Raw genomic sequence first — 22,435 nt, forward strand, 5'->3', positions numbered from 1 at the left:
CATTAATAGGCTGTTAATAGGAAGTGTGTCCTGGTAACCTTTGCTATAAATCTTGCTGTAATGAAGAATATTCTCCATGACTATTGTGAATCAGGAGTAATCACACATGCGTGGGCAAGCAACAGTCCCGGGGATTAACAAATGCGGCTCGTGAATTCCAAGTTGGGTTTGACTCCGGGGGAAGCTGCTGCTTGGGAAGACAACGTTTTTGAACATATGAGTTTGAGAGAATAACTGGAATAATCCGCCACCAAGTCAGTTTTTCAGGTTAATGATAATGAAACTGCTCTTTAAATGCTTACTTTGCCCTTCAGATGGAGGTAGGCCAGTACCATTGGCTCAGGCAAGTTTGTTATGGAGACCCAGGGGTCTAAACACTACTGAAAGGGCATGAGTAATTCATAAGAGTGGGGCAGAGCTGGAATAGCGGTATTGCCCAAGAGAAGAGAACTTAGCTGGAAGAAACCAGATCCTCCTTATAGACTAATGGATGTGTTAGCAAGTGTGCTTTAAGCCCAGCTTTCATGTTGGCTCTACCAGAGGGTAAAGAAGGAATGTCAAATTAATTATAGAAATGAAGCCAACCTCCTTTTCTTATCATGGAGGGCAGCTGTGTGGCAGCGGTGGTGTGTCTTTTTCACTTCTTCTTCTTCTTCTTCTTCTTCTTCTTCTTCTTCTTCTGTGTCTACAGTGCTGGAATGTATCCTGTTCTACATCTATCCACTGCTGCCCCTCATCAATCCATACAAACGTACTCAGGAGAAAGATCTCCTGTGTACGGGGGAGTTGGAAAGTGGAGCTGTTATCGAGTGAAAATGTCATAGAAATTGTTGCAGACGAGCCGAGAGAGAAGCAGGCCCTATATTCCCTTTCAACGTGTTTCTCAGCTTCCACTCAAAGTTGAATAATCGATCAATATTTCAGGCGGAATCTGTTGCAATGACATCACACGGTTGCCTGTAAAACAGCATTAACCATTATGTAGGTCTCAAATCTCTGACAGGCTACATGTAGCATTTAGCTCTAGTCTTTTTAAGGAGAATTTTGCAACGTTAAATATCTCACCAATGCAACGTGTGACCAACTCTAAGATGCTCTCGCCCCACATGTTGAAAGATTCTCCAAGGTCTGCTTGGGAAATAATGGGGGAGAGCAACAACAGATGCATGGAATATTAATGCAGAGTTGAAGCCAGCCCTGACTCAAACTGTTTATATCCATTATATCATGACAAATTGAATAGACATCACTCCATGTGTTATCATGCTGTTTTCGAGAACAGTCCTCAGACACGCACATCATTTTCAAGATGATAAATGTATTATGGCGAGGAGGAGTTTCTCATGACTGATGCTGGCTTTCACATTATTCAAGTTAATTAATGGTCACTTGAATTCATTATTGTTTTTTTTTGTTTCCATTTCTGCTCTATTTACAGCGACAGTCGGGAAAGAAAGGAAACAGAAGGGACACAAGCGTCTGATTCAAACCTGCAAGAGGACCTAGCCTTGATATGTGAACTGGTTCTACAGGTGAGCAACCAGAGAGACTATTCTTCTGTTTTACCTCAGCAGGTGCATTTTTTGTCAAGTGACTTATTACAGACTCTATATGCATCCACAGTCTCAGCTGAAATGTTCTGTCCCAACCCGACAGTGCCTGAGAGATAAAGCCCAACCTGAACCCCACAGGCATTCTATCTGTTTTGTGTCCAAACCCGAACTGAGCCCAGTGATCCAACTGGCAGTTTTTGTTCTCTTGGCTCATATAGCCCCATCTGTGATTTGGACACTACTCCATGACTCCATTTGATAGTTTCTATGTGTTTTGATTCAACTCACTCAATGGACTGAGGTTACAGGACACCTGTCACAGTCAGTGACAGTCTGGTCATTTACCGTTTGGACCCATGAGTGACAGCTAACCCTCTTCTTTGTGCACTGTTGTTCAAATACACCCAGGTGTGCAAGAGCTTTACAGGACTCAGCAGGTGTGGAAGTAACAAGACAACATATGAATGCTAGTTAGCTGAGCTTGCTAACTCCCACTTTGTACAAATCTGTGCAGCTAAGATACAAATACATGTGAAATCTGGCTTTAAAAAAGGTCAAAAGTGATAATTTGAATTGCAGTAAGCACGAATTGGACATGTGCCAACGTAAGGCACAACGCAAATAGAGTTTTCCTGGTCTGTACAAAATAGTTATATTAATAATATCTGTCTTTATTTTTTAATTACAATACCAGAGTTGGCCACTGGGGCATATATCCAAGGCATCTCCTGGCCAGCGCTGTCATCGGAGGTGCTCCCCTGGAACCCTGAATCTTAGATACTGTTTCCACGAATAAGTCCTAATTGGTTTTATCATCAGTTTGCTCGATAGCTGCAGGAGTGTTACAAACAGTCAATTTCCACATCACAATTTTCAAATCAAAATCAGCTGAGTAAAGACAAGGAATCAAAGCAGAGAACATTTAATAGTTTAATTATAAGCTGCTGTATACATTCAGTGATTATTCCGATTTTCATGTTGCCAGAAGCCATGGGTGAGACCAGCAAAACATTCAGCTACAAGATCTAGTTTGTTGTATGCAATTTGTCCATTTTCATTCATATTTTTCGACATTGTACATAGTTTACTGCAAAGCAACAAAAACCACATTGCTGATGTGCAACACGGTTCTCAAGGGACCTTAGTTCATTGGAACACGATTCCACCCAGTCTGTTGTGTGGTGCCTGTTGGAGGGGAGAGCCATGTTTGTACCACTCTGGTCGTAACCTTATCTTTGAGTTCATGTGAACACAGATGGCGAAGGGTGACAGCAGTGCTGGGCAAAGCTATTCTGCACATCAGAATGCCCTCAGTCGAAGCTGAAAAAGTCTTATTTAAACTGGATTGGGCCCAATGGGAAAGCCGACTCTTACCATAGGTAGACACCTGTTTACCAGCTTGGAGAACACTGGGAGCCGTTCTTTCTCCTCCTTAGATACTAAGATTATGCAACATCCTGCAATCTTTAAGGTTTTGTTTGCATCTTTTTTGGTTTCTTTTGCTATCTCACTCTAAGCTCATTGAACTGACACACTAATGTTGGTGCTGAAATCGCTTTTTTTGTTGAATTTTTTTTTGTCTTTTTTTTAAACATTTTCTAGTAGCCCACACAGAAACTTGATGGCACAAGAACTGACCAATAAGAAACTCTTTACAACAAGGTAGACTGCAAGTCAACAGTTGCCAGGGGTCACACAATAAACAAAAAAAAGTTCATTTGAAAATGAAAAATAAAATCAGATTCAATAAAAAAGCAAAAGACAAATGAACAAAAGCAAGTTAATTTTCCAAGTATAACTTACTCATAAAATAACTACACAGCATTAAATATTCTCATTATACATTTTTAAATTATTTATAAAATATATTTTGGCATATATGTTTTTTTTCATTTTTGTGTTTGTGTAACAAACGCTACTGTAGCTTCAGTTGAACACCAATGTTTATTTGTTTTTTCTCTTGAAACAAAACATTAAAGGGATTGTCACATAACAACAGGTTATTAAAAATGATAATAGTAAACCCTATACAGAGTTTCACATAGCAAGACATGAGTGACGATCCCTTCTATCCTAGCCCCATAATCAAAAGTCAAAAAAAGTACAAGACCAGAGCACAAAGTTCTAATTTGTGCTCCACTGGCTACAATCAAGGTTGGGCACAGGAGATTTCAAAAGCAGTAAGTCTTTTTTTCACACAACTCAATTTGAACACAAGGATCGGTCGGTCCAACTTCCAGTGTTCAGAGCGACGGGGCAGATAGTGAGAGTTCATTGAGCTCCATCCATGATCAAATATAAATACTGTAAAGACCTCACAGTCTGATGACACTAGGATGTCCTCAGGGATACGGCGAGAAGGTTTCTCTTATTAGTCGGGGAGAGGGGCGAATGAAACGGAAAGGCCTCGCTCCCCTGCTCCTGAATGCACTGAGAATATTTTGAGCTGAATCCTGTGTTGGTCTGTTGTTGCTTATTACACTGACGGCGCTCACTATACAAAGGAACAAAGAGCGATTTTGGCAGCTAGAACAAACTGCAAAACCAAAGAAGGCAAATATCAGTTTGTGATACAAAAGTAGTTCAAAAGGCATAACTGTACGTGTGAGGCGGCACCTCGGGTGTCCAAAACGCGTGTCCTGTCCTGCTTTGGCGCAAGTGGCTGGAGAGCTCCGCCGGGCCATGTCCATGCAGTCAACAGTAACCTGCCTGTCCACTCATTGCAGACTGATAGAAAGAAAACTGAACAGAAAGCAAACAAGGAAAACGTACTGCGACTACAACAAAGCCACATCCACTACCTCAGCTTGAGCACACATCAAGCTGCAGCACACTACAGTCCATCATCGGCAGCCCGAGCTGGTTCTTCATTATTGTATACTGCAAACGGGTGTGTCTCTCTACTGCCACGGCCGGACGTCCTCCTGTGTACACACAGCTATTGCGGGGTATATATATGTGAGTTTACACTGTATGTGTGTATGCGTGTCGGTGTGCGTCATAGAGAAGCTCGCTAAAGCACTATGTCCTTCAGGCGCTTGCTGCTGGGGGACTCCTTGTCCCGGCCGTCGTGGAGAAGCGTGTTGATCTCCCTGACCGCCGGCTCACTGTCCTTCCCCTCCGGCTGCCGCAGAAAGCTGTGGTTGGCGATTCGCTCTACGTCGCGGCATTTGAGCGTGTTGTAGCCAGATGACGGTTTGGACAGGGGGCTCTTCAGGTGCACGGGGGAGGTGATGGGGCTGGCCGCCTCGCGCCCGTTGCCAGCTTCGCGGACAGCCCCTCCATTCGCCTTGGGGCTGCACACCTGAGACTCCTGAGTCCGCTTTCCCTTTATCTCTCCCCGCTCCACGTCCTCGGGTCCATCCTTGCCGAAGGTGGCAAAAGTCCTCTTGGCGGTGCCGTCTTCGTAGTGGGGCACGTCCACCGTCGTGGCCTCGATGGACAGAGCGATGACATTGCGGCCGTGCTCGGGTGATTTGGCTCGCGGTGGGATTTGTGCACGGGGCATCCAGCAGCGGTCAGAGTGGCCTAGGATGCGACACTCGTCCTGGCAGTGGAAGCCCTCGCTGGGATCTGTGGGGGGGGGGGGGGGGGACAAAGAGAGCACATGAGTGTTAGCTCGGTCTGATTTTCAACTTTTTACGAAAACTCATTTGCACACAGATCTCACGATGCTAATTCTCCCACATGGTGTTCACTTGAATTCAGTGTGCCAAATCTGTCCTGAAATTAGGAAGAGAAAACAATGCAGCATTTAGAGTTAATTAAAAACAGCTCAATTTAAACATTACTGAAGGATTCGCTCTCGCTTGAAATGCATTCTGCTGGAGACTGCAGTCCTTGCGCTGAGAGCTAGAGCCGGATGTTTGGGGGCACTTCTAATATGCCAATTAAATGATGTATTGTTAAATCAAAAGTCCATTTGCAGCTCTTGTATAATTGGGTTTTCTGTAGCAGCACTAGATGAAAGACAGGTTTAAACAGAGCAATCAGATATCTCACAGAGAGACACCAGGCGAGTTGCGGTGTTGTCTGCCTGCTGCGTCCCCCCCCCCCCCCCCCCCACCCCGTCATCTGGCACTGAGTTATAAATAAGTAATGATGTTTAATGCTGAACTGAAAAAGAGATTTGTCTGAGTCTCTTAGTTGTGTCGGAGGAGGGAGGACAGTCAAGACAATTTCTCACTGTCAAAAAATGTTTTCCTGATTCCTATTAATTCACCAATGCCATTTAATTCCAGCTTTAGATATCTCTCAAATCGTTAAAAACATGATTTCACTTGTATTCCACTGGTATTAAAAAAATGTGGATAACAACAACAATTTATAACGATTTATAAAACACCCTTTTAAAAAAAACTCAGCCCTGGAAAACGTAACTTGTTTTCCAAAGTCTCTCTATGCCACTGTGCCGTTTTCCCACCAGCTCCAGTCTTGAGAAAGATCTTGTCACACACACACACACACACACACATACGCAGTGACACAATTTTTGTGTTCCCCTACTGGTTGTTTTCACTTCTAGCGAGAGTCATCCTCCATTCCGCACGCCCAAGGTGACAAGAGAGGATTGTGAGAGGGATTGCCATCGACCCAAATGCATACGCTTACATCTGGCAATCGCAGCTTGACAGATCACCTAATTAAAATCACTAATGATCTGTTTTTCTCTCTTCTTTTCCTGCACTCGTGAGAGGCACCTCTGCTCGGGCCCAGGGGATCGATATTTAAAGATTGGCGACAGGCTTTTCAGGACCAGATATGCCAGAGCTGTCTCTCATAAAGTATAATCTGATGAGGCTGACAGATAACATGGTGACTAAATGACTGAACGAGTGAGTAAAGGGTATCATGGGCTGTCTGAACCCAAACGAGGGAAGTGGAGTTGTGGGGGAATCATCGCGCTGGAAGGCAGGCGACATTAACCACAGCACCGCCGCCGCCGCCGATGGATATCCGGTGTCCATGTGAATGTCTCACAGTGACACGGAGGCGGAAACAGACCTCCTTTCATCACGTGTGTCTAAATGCACACGCTGACACACACTAGGCATTCTCTATCTAACAGATGCAGCTTCAGGAGACACTCTCTAGCTCACAATGGACAGCATTGATATAATTGTGTCTCAAATCGTAGTCGATGCTTAAGCAAGGTAGCATCTTACACTATTTTATAATATTAGCCACTTTACACATATCCAGGGATTTTTTATATAATCAATATACAGTTTAAATCACGTGATGTGACAAAAAAAATCAAGGAGGAGCCAACTGAGGACTTTTGCCATTAGCTGCACTTGTGCATGAATGTACATTTCCATGAAAGCTGATTGGTCTGAGGAACTGCACTGGCAGCAATCAAGCAGACAAAAGGCACGAAGCTTAAACAGAAGGGATCCAATCACAGTGTAATAATGTAATCACAACAGCAAGTCCTTACCAGGTACCAGGAACATAAAAAGGCAAAAACATGCCCACACGCTGGATTAGATTGTCCACTGCAATGGTATTTTTAAAGCTCTTTTAAAATCCCATGTTCCTTGCCTAATCCTATGTAATGGATTTCTCATCGTCTGTGTTTTTGAATCTAACCATTTCTGATGCCTGTTCTTTGATAGATGATGGCGCTTTATGAGAGTCAATATTTTAGTCTTAGCAGCCATGTAAAGTCTTTTTTCAGAGAGCTTATATTTTACTACTTTCTTCCATTGGAAAAACGTGTCTTTGATATGTGACATGAAAGCTGTAGCATAAAATTCAAACGTGCATTTAATAATCTGAAATTTCTCCCCAAATCTTGTCTGACATGTTTGACAAAGTAGATATTTTTCTCTCCTGATTAAAGATTTACCAGCAGCTTGGTAATGAATGCCATTTCCTCTAAATACTTTGGCTTTTTGCTATCGCCTGAAGCCCTTTCTAAAGCGTGAAAAGCCTCCAGGCACAAAGAAATATACACAAGTCGCATGCTCGCTGCTCAGCAGTGCATGCATATGCAGTGAATGCCATTTTCTCTCCTTTCCTTTAGGGGTAAATGGAAGAGCAACTGGGTTGTAAATGACATTGTCATGAAAGCCAAGTGCCATTAACCCTCACACATCCTGCCGCTGCTCTGAGCTTCATAAAACGCAGATGTTAGTCAAAAAGACCCACAAAAAATGGAGAAGGCAAAAAAGTGACAGGCCATCGACCTATGACAAAACACAATCTCGCCCTATTCTGAAGAACCAGCAAACTGCAATGAGGGTGAGAGATGAATCAATGGCTTTTCCAGCAGCAGCGCGGTTTGGAGTCAACAACTGGAGAATGAAATACAGTGAAGGCGCCTCCTGCCTTGAATGTGTGTTCAAAGTCCTCAGGAAACTTAGCTTGCCAATCATCTATTAACAGACTTGAAGTACAGTATAGAGCAGGATGTCACTGGGAACACTTCCTATCTAGAATTGAATACCTATTAATTACTGAGGGAGCTCCATCGGGAGGTGGAGGCTGCCTGTGTGTAGTTTTTTTTTTTTCATTCCACATTTAAAATACAAACAGCCTCATGGCAGAGGAGGCAGCAAATCCACCTATCAAGTATCAGTGCTGCTTTCAAATCAGACATCCAGCACTTTAATACTGAATCTAGGTTCAAACACTGGCAAAGGCACTAGAGAGCACTCCAAATATCTATGTACTGATGTGCACGGCATTGGAAAATATTAAATATAGCCATTTCAAATACAAAGGCTTAACTCTCCTGATAGTGCTGCCCATGTTTTTCTGTTTGTAGTTACCTGGAATAGCATCACTTTGCATCAACGCGGGGAGAAGACCCTCCCGCTCGCTGCCATTTCATCACACATCTGCAGCCTGCCAGCAGCCAATTCAATCCCTGTCTGTTTCTCTCAATCACACCAAGGCATCTTTACATCCAGTTACAGCAGACAGATCTGTCCGGCTCCAGCGCGGGGATCCTGCCACCTGACAAGCTCATTGCTCATCTCACCCCCGTGCACTGCGCATAATGATCCCTTCATGTCATACAGCCGCAGTGTGCGATTTGTTTGGTGCAAATGTTGCAGAAAAAGAAGAATCAGCAGAAGACTAAACTCTCCCGACACTAAAGGGAAGCGATGTGTTCACTGCAAGAGGCAACTCCCCCCCCAAAAAAAACTCCCTGAGCTTTTGCCAGTTCTTTTTTTTTTTTGCGTCCGGTTTGGCGACGCAGTCTGGCTTGGAGAGCACAGACGCCTCTCCCTCCAAAACTAGTGCACACAGCCTCAAGGTTGAAAACAATGATGTAAGCCTGTAAAGTCGGCGGAAGCAGCAACAGGGAACAGAAGGCCAGATTGGAGGACCAGAGACGGGGTTGAGTCAATGTGAACCCACGTTCTGGTGACAACATCTTCATTGTGTATTTCATCGTCTAGCTGGAGCCACGAGGCGACTGGGAGTTGCGGCATGACACAATTCAGTCAGCTTGGTTTTACGGCGTGATGAACCCTAAAAGAATTTGGAACAACAGCCTGGCATGATAAATCATTTTACGAAGAATGTCTGCCACTTTCGGCTTAAACAACTTTTTTTGTATTTCCTTCCGTGCGCTGACATTTGCTTTGTCGCGGTAACAATACATGTCCTGATTCTGCTTGTCATATGAAAATAGATACTCCTGAACACCCATCCAGGCAGCTTAAAGCAGACAATACTGTGATGTGGCTGTTTTCAAAGAAAATAATTTAAAGCAATTTAATCGGGGGGGATATATTTTATTTGTGGCCCGCATACACTTTACCGCTCTGCTTTGATTTCCCTTGCTTTCCTGTTTTGTTCATCTCTGATATTAAAATGCTCTGACAAAGCTATATAATATCGCCTGTCTGCGGTCTGAAGAGATAATTATTCTTCCGCGGTGATTGAAAACCCCCACACCGACTCTGTCATCGTGTCTCTTTTCAGTTTTTGCGCGAGAGGGCGAGAATAAAAATGCAAAAGAATTCAATCAACAGAAAGTTAAATCAATATGGCTGCCGACCCTTCCTGAGGACAGGGCCGGGAGCCGACGCCCGCTAACACGTCTGAGTGCTGCACGGGAGCTTTTCATTCGCTGCTTAGACGTCGTCCATTTCTCTGCTCTCATCTTGGTATTCCAGTGCATCTATGACGGTGAGATGGCTGTTTTCTAATTGCTCTCCATATTAATTTTCCATCCTGGCAGTCACATGACAAAGATTGATTAAATTTAAATTGTTACTACAGAGTCGGGATGGAGCCTGTGATGCAGAAGCTAATGGAAGTATCACAGGGGAGGGGAAGTGGAAATATGGCGGCGGCAGAAAAGAGGGGTGACTGTCAGTGGTTGCTGTTGGTGGAGTCCGAAGCGCGGCCTAGGACCTGCCTGACCCCAACACTGGGGATGGCGCTTAACATCTAGTCTGCCCTAACTACTACCGAGGAGGGGTCTGCACGGCCAGCTGAGGCTGAGGTCTGGCCAAGCGGCCTCCTACACCACTCGCCGGGGAGAGTCCGAGCCCGGCTGTCATCCCAGCCAGCCAATTCAGTCCACGGGCCATAAATCAGCCCGGAGGCCTGGCTCCTGCGGGAGCAGCAAGATGGAGTGTGATGGTCTTGTTTTTACAAACAGTAGAGGGGCACCCTTGCTGCACCACGCAAGCCATCATTCTCTGCCCGGCACCGAGTCCTCGCCTTCTCCCCACAGCATCTGGTTCAGTCACATCAAGCTTTGCCCCCCCGACGCAGCCAGATCCATCCCTCGCAGCTCCCCACACAAGCCCGTCCTTTATGCTTCTCCTCCTTCTGTCCTCCTCTTTCATCTCATCAGCACCGCCGTCTCGCGTACATTGGCGTAATTAAATAAATCCTCCGCTCTGAAAATCTCCTGCTCTCATTTCTGCCGATCTGACCGGAATTCCTTCGACTCCCACCGTCAAATATTAATTGTCGAGGAAAAATGAGAGACGCTGGGCCGCCTTGTTAGCGCTGTCCTACGGGTGGTGGAGCCGGGGGTTCACGTAGCCCCGGTTCTGTTTCTGAGCATTAGTGCCAGTCAATTCATCGAGAACAAACTCACTGTCTAATCCGCCCAGCTCCACAGAGAGCGCCTGCTGGTGTGTCACCTGTCCCAGTATCCTCCTGAAAGCTCATACAAAATGTGAACCGTCTCACACTCGCTGATCTATAAGCACTTCTCAATAATTGTTCCAAAGCTAACAAACCAAATCATGAAAATGTTTGCTTCCACCGTGTCCGCTCCCTCCCACACTGCTCCCCCACCCAGTCCCAGCCTGTGCAGTCTGCAGCGGGTCCCGGTTTAAAGAATGAATTTCCAAACTGGTGTTGACAAACAATGCAGCGGCTTCTAAATTGGTACAAACAACATCTGTTTAACAGCTGTGTTACAGCAGCGGGTGGAGAGCAGAAAAAAAGCAGCAATTGCATTGCCGTTTTTCTAAATCACGGTGTCATCGCAGAGCAATGTTTGTGTTCAAAAGCAGGACCAGTAGCCAATGGACTGCTTGATGTGGTGGAAATCATCTGGGCTGCTCGTCGTGATGACACACGTGGGTGGGCTGGTTTCAAGGCCCCGACAACAAATGCCTGTTTAGCTGAGAGGATGGTCTCACCTCACTGTGCCCTGCTCCCTCCATCACAGGCTCCTGGAGGTTGCACTGTGTGAGGAACGCTTTGCGAAGGCTCCACAACATTACCCTCGGCCCCCATTGTGAATTGTACAACGCTTAGCAGGGCAGGATTTACACTGGTCGGATCGACTGAGATCTGTGGGGTTTTTAGATGAGCCAAAATCACGATTCATACATCACATGAGCCAGGGGCTGTTTAAGTCTCGAAGCAGCCGCTCTAAACCGGATTTAACCCACACCTAAGCCTTGCTGCATGTGGCTGAACTCGGCTAAACAGAAAAGTGGAGGTTGCGCACTGGTTTCCAAGACAAACAGCGACCAAAACAACACATGTACAAATGTGTCCGCGAAAAACCACACCGCCTCCGGGGCTGAGGAGGTGTCGTGTCAGACAGAACAGTACCCGACTGTTTAACCACACTGTCAATCCAGCGACATGCAGAGACGTGGTGGAGAGAAGGCGTCCTTCATTTGCCGTCATACTGGACCTTGAAATGCTTGACAGAAGAAAAACCGCAGGACGGGTTTTGGTCACTGTACTTAAAGTTATTTATCTGCCTGTAGAAAAACGGGCTATAACATGTCACACATGCATAAACCACCAACATGCACATGCATCTAATAACCGCAGATTGCAAAGGAAGTCGTTTCATGTCTGTGCTTCCCTCTGCGGCGAGATAATGGTGCCAAACGTATCGCTGTCATACGAACAAGAAATCATCTTAATAACTTTGTGATAATACATTAGATAAAAACGTGGCCACATATAACGTTTCCAAGAAAAACTAATCAGGGGTGTAATTCAGAGATGAAATTCATCAGAGGAAAATTTGGGTTAGTAGCAAAGTGATAATTGTTTTAAAATATGAAGGATACAGAGGATGGGGAAAAAACGCAATTAAAGAGGAAATTAAACTGCAGCTCTGACTTATATTTCTTCATAATTTGATATATATTTCCAGTTAAAAGGGAAACTGTGGTGAAACATCGTGCAGAGATAAATAATTCAGAAGTGACCAAAGGCAAATGAGAGAGAATGGTAAACTCATTTGTTTGGATGGGTATTTGGTGCAACACACTTGTACACACAAATATTTTTTAAACCTTTTGTTTTTTTGGGTAAAAAGCAGTCGTACAGTAAATCTTGGCCTTCAGAGCATTTCCCAGAAATCCTCAGGCTGGAATTAGGTAACAGATAATAGAGATTTGATATAATACAATAATAAAGAGTGCCTCGAGGCAAAAGTCTATTGATGTGTGAAGTAAAAAAAAAAAAGGATTTGAAGTAAGTAAAGTTTACAGATACATACCCTGTACTTAATGACCAGTGTAAATAAGAGTTAATTAGCTAAGCCCTTAAGAAAATGTCCGTATGAGTGAGGAAGATTAAATGAGTGAACACAAACTAATTCAATTACATCAAATTTGGCACAGGTACAACCCGGCATGGTGTTTGTGCACGTCGGTCATAGTGTCGTGTAGCCCGGTGATGAGATGCACTTCAATATAATGACAAAGCAAATGCCACCCTTGTCAATTCTCAGCATCCAAATTACCCTTCTAATGATGGGCCTCAAATTAACCTGTGTTCTGGCGCTCCAGGCCCGCGGCACCAGTACAATGCACTCCCAGATATCATCACAGCACGCCGCTGCTGCCCTGGTTGCAGATCTGCCCACTCTGCCAAACCCGCCCGCTCGCCTGCCGCCGTCTACTTGGCTCGTTTCCCCCACAATGCATCGGCAGAGGACATCTTTAAACACACTGGAACAAGTGCCGTATTTCTGTGTTTAAGCTTGACCGAGCTAGCAAGCTAATTTGCTCGGAAACCCTCGAGTCTGGGAGAAGCAAGGGGGGACAGACACTTAAATTACATCTGTGAACGGGGTTGGGGGGATAGATGAAAGCTGTATGATGGAGCGGATGAGCGCTGGCAGGGGGATAGCAGCGATACGCACTCTGATCATTGATTTCACAAGCGAGGCGAAAAAACAGAGGTTATATCTGCTGAGTCCCTCAGGTCATCTCTTTCTGACAATTATATATTCCCAAACTGAATCTATTTGTACTTCATCTGAGGCAATGAATCCCTATTAAACAAGTATAAGGGTTTTTAGATATTCAAATGCGCATTGGGAGAAAATACAAACTACAAATGTCTGGCAAATACAGCACCGAGCTTTTCCTTGGTAAACAAGACATCCACATCAAATAAAGAGATTTTCTACTAGTGAATCCACATATTTGTCTCAACTAATTAAGTGTTGGGGAAATAGATTAATGATTTACTGGATTTGTACAATGTTTTATGTAAACACATTATTGCAGCGCCTGTCAACGGTCAAGGTCCCAGAAACCGGGGACAGCTCACAGGGAGAATATACAAATCTCTCAGGATTTTCCTTTCTCACTGCGAGTGTCTGCTTTGCCTCAAAAGAGTGGCCCTACATTATTAATATAATGTGGCTTCTCATCGAGTCATGTTCACTTTGTGTCAGCCAGGACCATGTGTTTTATATTCTATTTTATCTTACTGCAGAAGCAACAGCATGGTTCACACTCTCGTCTCCTTTTTCAGGCTTTTTTCTTCTTTTCTTAAAAAGAAGAAAAAAAAAATCAAAAATCCACTTGTCCCCTTTCCCGACCGTTTTAACAACCTGTGAAAGTAGGACAGTGTCACATGCTGAGTGTGGTAGTATGTAGCGTGAAAGGCAGGTTTACTTCAGCGTGAAGAAACACATACAGTATGAGTGGGAGGGCCACCCTGGGATAGCAGGAGAGACGGCCTCCCTGGTCCCCGCTGAACCGGATTGACGGCGTCACTCGGGGACAAGCGGCAAATAAACGAAATAAGGGAAACGCAGCGAGGGCCCTGCCGCGTAGTGATGCATTAGATTTACACCTGCTGGGCTGAGGAAAATAACAAGAGGGAGGCCTTTCCCGACACTTTCTATTTCTCTGTCACAAAGGCCCTTCTGGTTGGCATCGCAGAGGCCCGCCGACTCTTACCCAGGTTCTCCTTTCTTAACCACAGCGAGGTCTGCACCGCGACGCCACTTAATCTCACAGAAAGTCCCGGTGTCCGCGCGGCACCCGCCACCCGCCATCCAGCGCTAGGCTGTGTGGAAGACTGTCAGCAGTGAGTCAGTCCATGAGAAGAGCTGCAGCTTGAACCAAAGACACACTGAGATGGAGGTGGGAGCCCGGACTAAAGAAAAGAGAAGGAACTAATAGCCACATCTTTTCTGATTTGAGGACTACATGACTACAGCATACATAAGGAGGATGGCAGGGGTCTGACACAGTGGTAGTAATTGGATTTCTCAGGCCGGGTGCCCACTCATGATAACATGCTGAGCTGTGACATAAAAAAGTCCTTATGTGTGGCGAGGGAGCAAGGTGCAGCAGAGTGGAAGTGACAGTTGTCAAAGATCCAATTCCATCGCTCCTCTCGATCCCCGAGTTACTTCTCTCTGGAGGCAGCCGAAGAACAACGTGCCCTGTGGTTTAGCCAAACACCGAGCTTGACATTCAGTTGCAAATCCGAGCCAGTTAAACGTACCAAGAGTGCTGCAGGAGGACGCAGGCAGCGGGGGGTTAGGGTGGGGGTGTGGGGGGGGGGGGGGGGGGGGGGGGGCTGGCATTAATGTGGATAGAGGAGGTCGTGACCTGATTGCTTGCTTTATTTATTTTCTGATGCTAACGCGAGCTGAATACAGAAGGAGCACAGGGTTTCTAAGACGTGCTGGAGACCACACAAAGGAGTTTGAGACCCCCCCTGCAGACCTTAATAGACGATTGGGGGGTTGGGGGGTGGGTGGGTGGGTGGGGGGGTGCAGTGCCTGGCCAAAGTTCCCTCCCCGTCCTCTGCGTGCATGCCGGCGTCATATTTAATGAGGATTGCATGGGAACAAGGCACATCATTAAAAGGAGCCATTCCGGGACTTTTCCTGTCTGACATTAAACTCAGCATCCGGGCTCTCTCGTTACTTTCTTCTTTAACTTTAAGGACGTGGGAGACAGAGGTGTTTGAAAGGTGACATTTGGTTGGAGGGATCCACCCACTGAGCGAGTTCTGTCCCTCAGTTAATTATACATAGAAGGAACAAGGGTGAAGCCTCCTGGAGTATTTTGCAGACTATTTCAGAGAACAAGTAGAGTAAAGTCACGGTTTTACGTTGTGTTTACATGGCTCACATTAACCTACAGAAAAGATGTTATTAGCTCTGACCTACTAAATAGAGGGCATTTGTGAATAACGTTTTCATTGTTGATGAATTAAGTTTAATTTGATTATCCGCCACAATGTAGACACTGCATCCTGTCCAGCTCTTGACCTTTGTCTCACATGAGCGGCCTCGACGCAGGCATACGACAGAGCAAGATGACCCTATTAACACAACTAACAACATTTGCTTTTATAATCTGAACTTGTGAGCGTGTTAATTCATCGAATAAGGAATGAACAGAATGCAGAGGTTTTCGCAGACCGACAGGATGTCCAATATGAAGACGTTGGAAGACAAAATGCCAGCGGGGTCTGTTGGAGCTCGGTGGCCAGGAGAAGGTCAGGAAGAGGCTCCCTGGGTCCACACAAACCTCAGCAGGTCCCTTCTCTCTGTTACCCCGCTTCCATGCTCATCAATATTTTATAATCTGGGTCACCAAGCAGCCACAACGTGCCTCCCACTATTGAGACCTTCTCAAAATGCTGAATTACAACACAGTGTGCTCATCCCCTGCAAGGTCATCCAGGGGACAGCGAGGAGCACTGACACTAATTGGTGAATGAGAGATAGTAATGATAGACGGGGTCGGGATGACTTCTCCTTAACCTCGGTTTAACTTCTGCCGAGCACAAATCCAGAGAGCACATTTTGCCCGAGAAACTGTTTCACTGTATGCGCAGCAAGAGAACTCCTGCATTCCAACGGCGATAAAATGTTGCAGAATAAATCATTCCCGCTGAATATACATGAGCGGAGCAGAATATGGAAATATTACAGCAGTAAGCCTGAGGTAGTAACCTTTTGTTGCCACAACTGAGGAGGACGACATAACTTTACATATTTCAGTTACATATTCCATCTGAGTTACAGTGTTGTCAGGAAAAAGGTGATGAGGACTGAGATAAAAACCCAGGATGGAGATGGCAAAGGCATCGGGGGGGACACGGAGAAATGAAAGAAAAGTAGAACATAGGGAGTCTCAGATGGATTAGAGCGGATGGAGGTGCCGTGTTTTCCCACAGAGAGGAAGTCATAAGGGTTAAAAAAAAAAAATGCACATTGCTGCAACACAGGAGATCCCCCCTCCCCTCCTCTCCCTCTTCCTCCCGTACCCCAGCTGCAGTGATAAATGTCTCTTTGTATTCCGGACAGAAAACTGCGGGCTACAATATACTTGTCAGAAGACAGCTGATTCTCCCCTTAAACAGAGTCGAGTATATTCTTAATCTTTCCTTTCACGGAGGCAGCAGATAAAACAAATGCCTCATGCCAAGACACATAGAGGCGAGAAAATCTCTCCTTCTAGTCACTGCGCATTTGTGTGGCGCGCAGCTACCCATCCACCCCTGTGTACACCAGGTTATATATTATTATATATATATCTGCAGCAGGTGTAGATGCAGAATGTGCAACCGCATGCTGTTTGTACTTTTTTTGCTAAATTTCACAGCATCCTTAATCCCTGCAGCAAAGCCATGGTTCCACTACGAGGGCTCCTAAATGGAGTCAGTGCTACAGGTAATGGAGCTGATTATAGCTATCTGGGCTACGGGCCAGCTGCCAGACTGGCCTGCCTGGAGGGAGCGCAGGCCGCCTGGTGTCTGATATCCTGGGATCCCTGTAATACAAGCCTTGCTTTGGCAGAACCTCGGTGACTATCCTGCCCACTTCCAGCCACACACACTGAGGGTCCTTTGAATTAGTCTCTGTGTAAAGTGTGTCCTCATCAGGTTGTTTACTCCACACGGTATCAGTCTATAGTCCTGACGTCTCAACAACAGGCTGCAGTAAGTCTGGCAGTTGTTCCTCTGACCTTCACCGTCCCCCTGTGATGACATAACTTCCTCCTTCTCAGCTCGTCTTCCTGTGGCTCGACCTGAGACGACTGATGTTCTGCTTTTTCTCAGGTGTACTTCTTTAAAGTCACAGGGAGCACTGGCAACAGATGTGCAACAACCCAGTGAGCGAGGGATTGTATCCGTTTGTTTCAAGAAAAAATAAATAATTTGCCTCTGTTCACTGTCCCCTTGCGTGCGTAGGTGGTTTACACATTTATGTGTTGATAAAAATAACTGTTTTTAAATGTAATTCCTGTTCAAATATGAATCCATGTCAGCAAATCCACTTGGAGCTAGAAAAACGTCCATGGAATATTAAACACTGGGAGATGATATAGGTGACGTGAGAACAAATCAGATTTCAAATATCTAAAATTCAATAAGTATTTACTTCCACTGTTTGTTGGTTTGTGTGTTTGTAAGTAAGCAAAAAGTACCAGATTGGTTAACACAAAAATAAGGAGAGGGATGTGGACTGGGTTGGGGAAGAACGCATGAAGTCTTAATTCAGGGATCTTTATGAAAAATATCAGGCATGTTTAGGTGTAGTTTCATAAGGGGACTGTCACTGACTTACTTTGGCTGACTAACGTTTCTCCAACAGGCCCATTAGGTGCATGTGATTTCAGCATAAAGGGGCCACAGTCCCTCCTCTGATGCAGCCCTCTCTTTAACCCCCATTCGTAGCACTGCTTGCTTTGTGTTGCAGAGGAGAAGAGGTTGTGCCCACGCAATGACCTCAAAGAATTAAAAAGACAATGGTGCGGTAAAGAAATATGGCTGCAGCCTCGGTTCCTCACACAAGAGCTGGAATCAATCGAGGCCACAAAAGGACCCGGACCCATAGGATTTCTCTCTTTATCTTCCTCCCTCTCTTTTTCCTCTCCTCCTCTGTTTAACCTTTACAGACACGGCTGCAGCCACACACACACACACACACACACCCAATACACTGTTCACACATTCAGGCACATTTCAAATTCAGGTACTCTCGCCTCTACCTCCTCTGTTTAATACACACTCAGCCCCCATCAACTTCAGCATATTACCTGTTCTTAATCTCCCTCCCTCTGCCTGGGATCATCCTGATCCCCCTGTTTTCCCATCTGCCGCCGACCGGGGCCCAGTTTGGCTAGGTCTTCAACAAACAAATGTGATTCACTTGGATTCTGCGGAGATTATTAACACACCTAGCATGCCACAGCATCATGAATAAGCAATGGAGAGCCGGAGCCCTAGTTTCTCGCTGTCTCTGTGTTTCCTCCCTCTCCCTCTCTCTCTCTCTCTCTCTCTGTCTCTCCCTCGCCCTGCCGCGTTGTGAACTGAATGCCAGGATTGTCTAGAAAATGAGCTGTCAGTGGAGGGCCTGCAATGAGATACATCAGGCTCATTGTGAGTCCTAGAAAATAATGAACTATTCCCATTTCTCCCTCTGATATGTTCAATACGCTTTCCATGACAAGTGCAGAGAGATAAGAAGTCCCCTCTTGAGCTGATTAAATACACTGGCTATATTCAGGAGGGCTTTGGCAGAATGAGGGTTCAGGGGATGCCATTGCACTATTATAACACTGCTATATGTTTTCAGTCTGGGCTGCAGATGAAGATCTTGTGCAAAGCATTTTTTTGTTTGTGTTGTGCAGTTCAAGAAGATCAGCTAGAGGCAATGCTTGTAAAAACTTAGCAGAGAATCAAAACATGTCAAGTTGGTTTAAGTCTTTCCTCACATCTCCTAACTTATTCCCTCTCGGAGTTAACTGCAGAACTAAAGAGGAAGGCTGGCGCAGGATTTTGGAGGAGTGTTGTTAGTTTACTTGTGGAAGTGCTCCACGGGGCTCAGGTGCCGGAGGAGGGTTGACTGCTGGTCCCTGCTCAGAGAGCGTACAGATGTGGGCCACTTCAGGTAATGGGGCAGCACTTCTTCAAGCTCAAACAAAATGGAGCTGAGCTTTAAGTTGCCCACAAATAAAAAGAATACAATTGACAATAATGGTTCGCTCTCACTGTGAAGCTGAAGTGACCCTAAATGGTGAATATGGCCCCGAACATCACAAAACTAAACTGGGCCACCTTTTGCACATTTAGTTGACATGCGCTATAACTATGGTTTACTTGTTGCCCAGATCTGACAAACAGGAGCAGACTGTTTAAGAAATGCTAAATCAAATATTAAATTGTTGATCCATGTGGCTACACCTCACGGGAGAACCCAGAAGACAACAACAACTTATGGAAGTGCGGCCTCTGCCAATTCTGAAATTTCGACCAAACTGTAGTTAGAGCAAAAACACATTAATGAAGGTAAAAAAAAAAAAGATGAGTCCAGATGGACACAGCTTGAAATGGCATTTTGTGTCTTTCTCTTTCCACAACTCGACATCTCAAAGGCAAAATCTGCATCCTGGTTTCTTCATCACAGACTTCACTACACCTGCTCGCATTCTCTGGTATGTTTGAGCATACTGTGTGTGTGTGTGTGTGTGTGTGTGTGTGCACTCTATCTTCCTTAATGCTTGTATTGCACTGAGCTCTTTGTCACTGTCAGCCATTTTACCTCCACCACGGGTTCCACATTAGATTAGGCAAATCCAAATCAAAATGGATGATCCCACTATAGAGTTTGTATGTTGATCTAATCATAAAAATATCATATCCCGACACATGTTGTTGCCAGTTCGAATCGCGGGAAGAGTTTTGATACTTAATTCAATCAAATGTTGTTTGAGAATCAGTCAAATCCTCTGGCACATCCACAGTTATCTGGGAGTGAGAGGGGGAAAAAATCCCTCCTACCTGTCAGAGGGATTGTTTCCTCTTTCCCTCTTTTTATTTCCCCTCGCTCAGACTGCTTACTAGATTCTCAGCTCATCTCTCCATCTCTGTCTCCCTCACACACACATGCACACACACACACACACATGCACACACTCCCCCTCTTGTGTTGTCAGCACAGCCCTGTTCCTGTTGCCTTCCTGATTCTGACACCTGTCAGCATTTTCCTCAGTAGATCACAGAGCTGCAAACTAGAAATGTTCCCGTGTTGAATTTAGGGCAAGTTTTTGCAGCAGGAGCGTGTGAGGTGCCTTTTCTCTCTCTCTAATTCAACAGGGGAAGGGTACTGCTTGACTGGCACAAAGTTGGGAGCTGGGGGTTGGAGATGTTTGTTGTCAGTGGATGGAAACAGAAGAGACAGACAGAAAGACAGGAGGAGAGGGAAGGAGAGAGAGAGAGAGAAAAAGAGAGCGAAATTGGGGGGGGGGGGCTGAAATCAATTAGGAGCAGTGAAACCCTCTGGATCTGCGGATGGAAGAAGGGAATATGGAGAAGTGTGCGGCCCAGAGTGGGGGCTTCCATTCCTAGACTCCAGCTTTAGGCACACGCCCACAGGGAGCTAAGAGATAGATGAGAGATATTCTCCAGAGGTGGAGGCCAAGGAATATGAAATAAAAGAGGCCTGCTCTGGCTAATTGAGCAGTCTTGGATCCCTTCGAGTGGAATACGCCAGGAGAACGAGATTCAGTTTTTTTTCTGATGAACACTCACACATTGACCGGGAAATCATTCCAAACCCAAGACCACAAAACCTCTAAACCCACAAATCGGACAGTGTGCAACCACATCATGCTCTCCCTTTCCCTCCCGCAGAGATAACCCGAGAGATTTAACAACGACATGAATCTTAATCCTTAAAAGCCACGGCTCATCCATATCCAGGAGGAATTAAAGTGTGAGCTATGACAATCAAAGGAAGTCGGGGAAAAAAAAAAATAGATTTAGCTTCTCTTTGTCACCAGCCCCCTCAGAGTCTGTTCCCTTGCTTCTCCCTTGACACTAATGGTTCTACGGAGCCAAAGCTAGCATGTCGCACATTTCAGACAAATCCCCCTAACTTCACAGACATGCCTATAAAGATAAAGGAGGAATCATTTTTATACAGCTCTTCTTCTCAGTACATAGTCATGGGCGATATCATCCGTTCTTTATTCTTATGGCGGCTACAGTGCGAGGGTGCCATTACATGTTAAAGATGGGCCTTTATAGATCTTAAGAGATTTAATGTAATTTGTTCTTCAGATACATCCCTAATCTAATCCACCGGGTGAGGATGTTTCAGGTCAGGCTTTCAAAAAGAGCACACGCGGCTCTTTAGATTCTTGGAGGGGATTCAACAAAGAGGCCTTCGCTCAGATTTAACTCTGAAATCTCTTCACGGACACTTCGCTGAAAGTTACCTTGGTCGTGGCTGGTGCAGGAATAATGAATAGCGCTGTTGAAACCGCATCAGTCAAGGGGAAAAGAAAGCATAAGCGTAGTGGACGACAGCCAAATATCAAAGTCCTGTACTGACACAGAGAGGACGGCGGCGGGTGAGTTAGCAGCTGAATGGATTCCCACATGAAAGCCCACAGTGATGACGTGGACGCGGGGTCTTTGTGTGGAGGTAACGACTCGTCTCCAGGGCAAACAACACTGGTACGTGGCACTGGGAACTGTAAACATTTGCACTGTAAAAAGCCTGAGAGCATAAACCTCCCTCCTTCCTCCTTCCCCCTTCCAGCTGCCCTTTGTACTCAGCACTTATAAACACAACCGGACAGAACACTAATGACACACACACACACACACACATACATACTCGGCTCGTGTGTGCCGTCGTCCTTTGGCAGTTGCAGTCTCTCAACTTGTTTTCTGCCGTCTCTGGCAGGAGGGACGCGCTGTACACCGGAGTGAGTCCCAGAAGGCATCTGAGCAGCGGGGGGGTTGAGTGAACAAGCCTCTTTGTTTCCTGACAATCGCCTCCGTTCACTCACAAGTAGCCGATAGTGTCCATTTCCTCCAATTAAGACAGATGAGCTCAAAGTAAGAGCCGCACCGTTGCATGACCGCAACCGCCGCGGTTCTCATATCTCACAACCCCCGAAACTGTTCTATTTCTGCCGCTGCACTCGAGTCAGCTTCCACTGAGGGAAATGAGGAGGAGGCTACTGTTCTCTTGAGGAGACACAGAACGCAAATCTGACGATGTTAAAAATCCTCCTACGGCAGGAGAGACGGACTCCGCCGGCCCACCGTGCCTTCTAACCATGTAATTAGACCGTTGAGACGGTAATAGAGGGCCGATTTCATTTAGCTCTGTCATTACATTTCTGCCCGTGTAAGGATCTTTGGTC

The 22,435-nt window shown here is 45.6% G+C and overlaps 1 protein-coding gene across 2 annotated transcripts in view; it reads right to left on the reverse strand.

Moving 5' to 3' along the window:
- Positions 1-2,470: 2,470 nt before the first annotated feature.
- pcdh19 (protocadherin 19) overlaps positions 2,471-22,435 on the reverse strand; it is a 53,638-nt gene continuing 33,673 nt past the window's right edge. For both annotated transcript variants that reach the window (XM_062394425.1, XM_062394424.1), the window contains exon 5: positions 2,471-5,126. In XM_062394425.1, coding sequence (XP_062250409.1) covers positions 4,567-5,126 — 560 coding nt within the window. In that variant the 3' untranslated portion in view covers positions 2,471-4,566. The remainder of the gene's footprint in view (positions 5,127-22,435) is intronic.

This window comes from Platichthys flesus, chromosome 8 (assembly GCF_949316205.1).
Source record: "Platichthys flesus chromosome 8, fPlaFle2.1, whole genome shotgun sequence".
NCBI lineage: Eukaryota > Metazoa > Chordata > Actinopteri > Pleuronectiformes > Pleuronectidae > Platichthys > Platichthys flesus.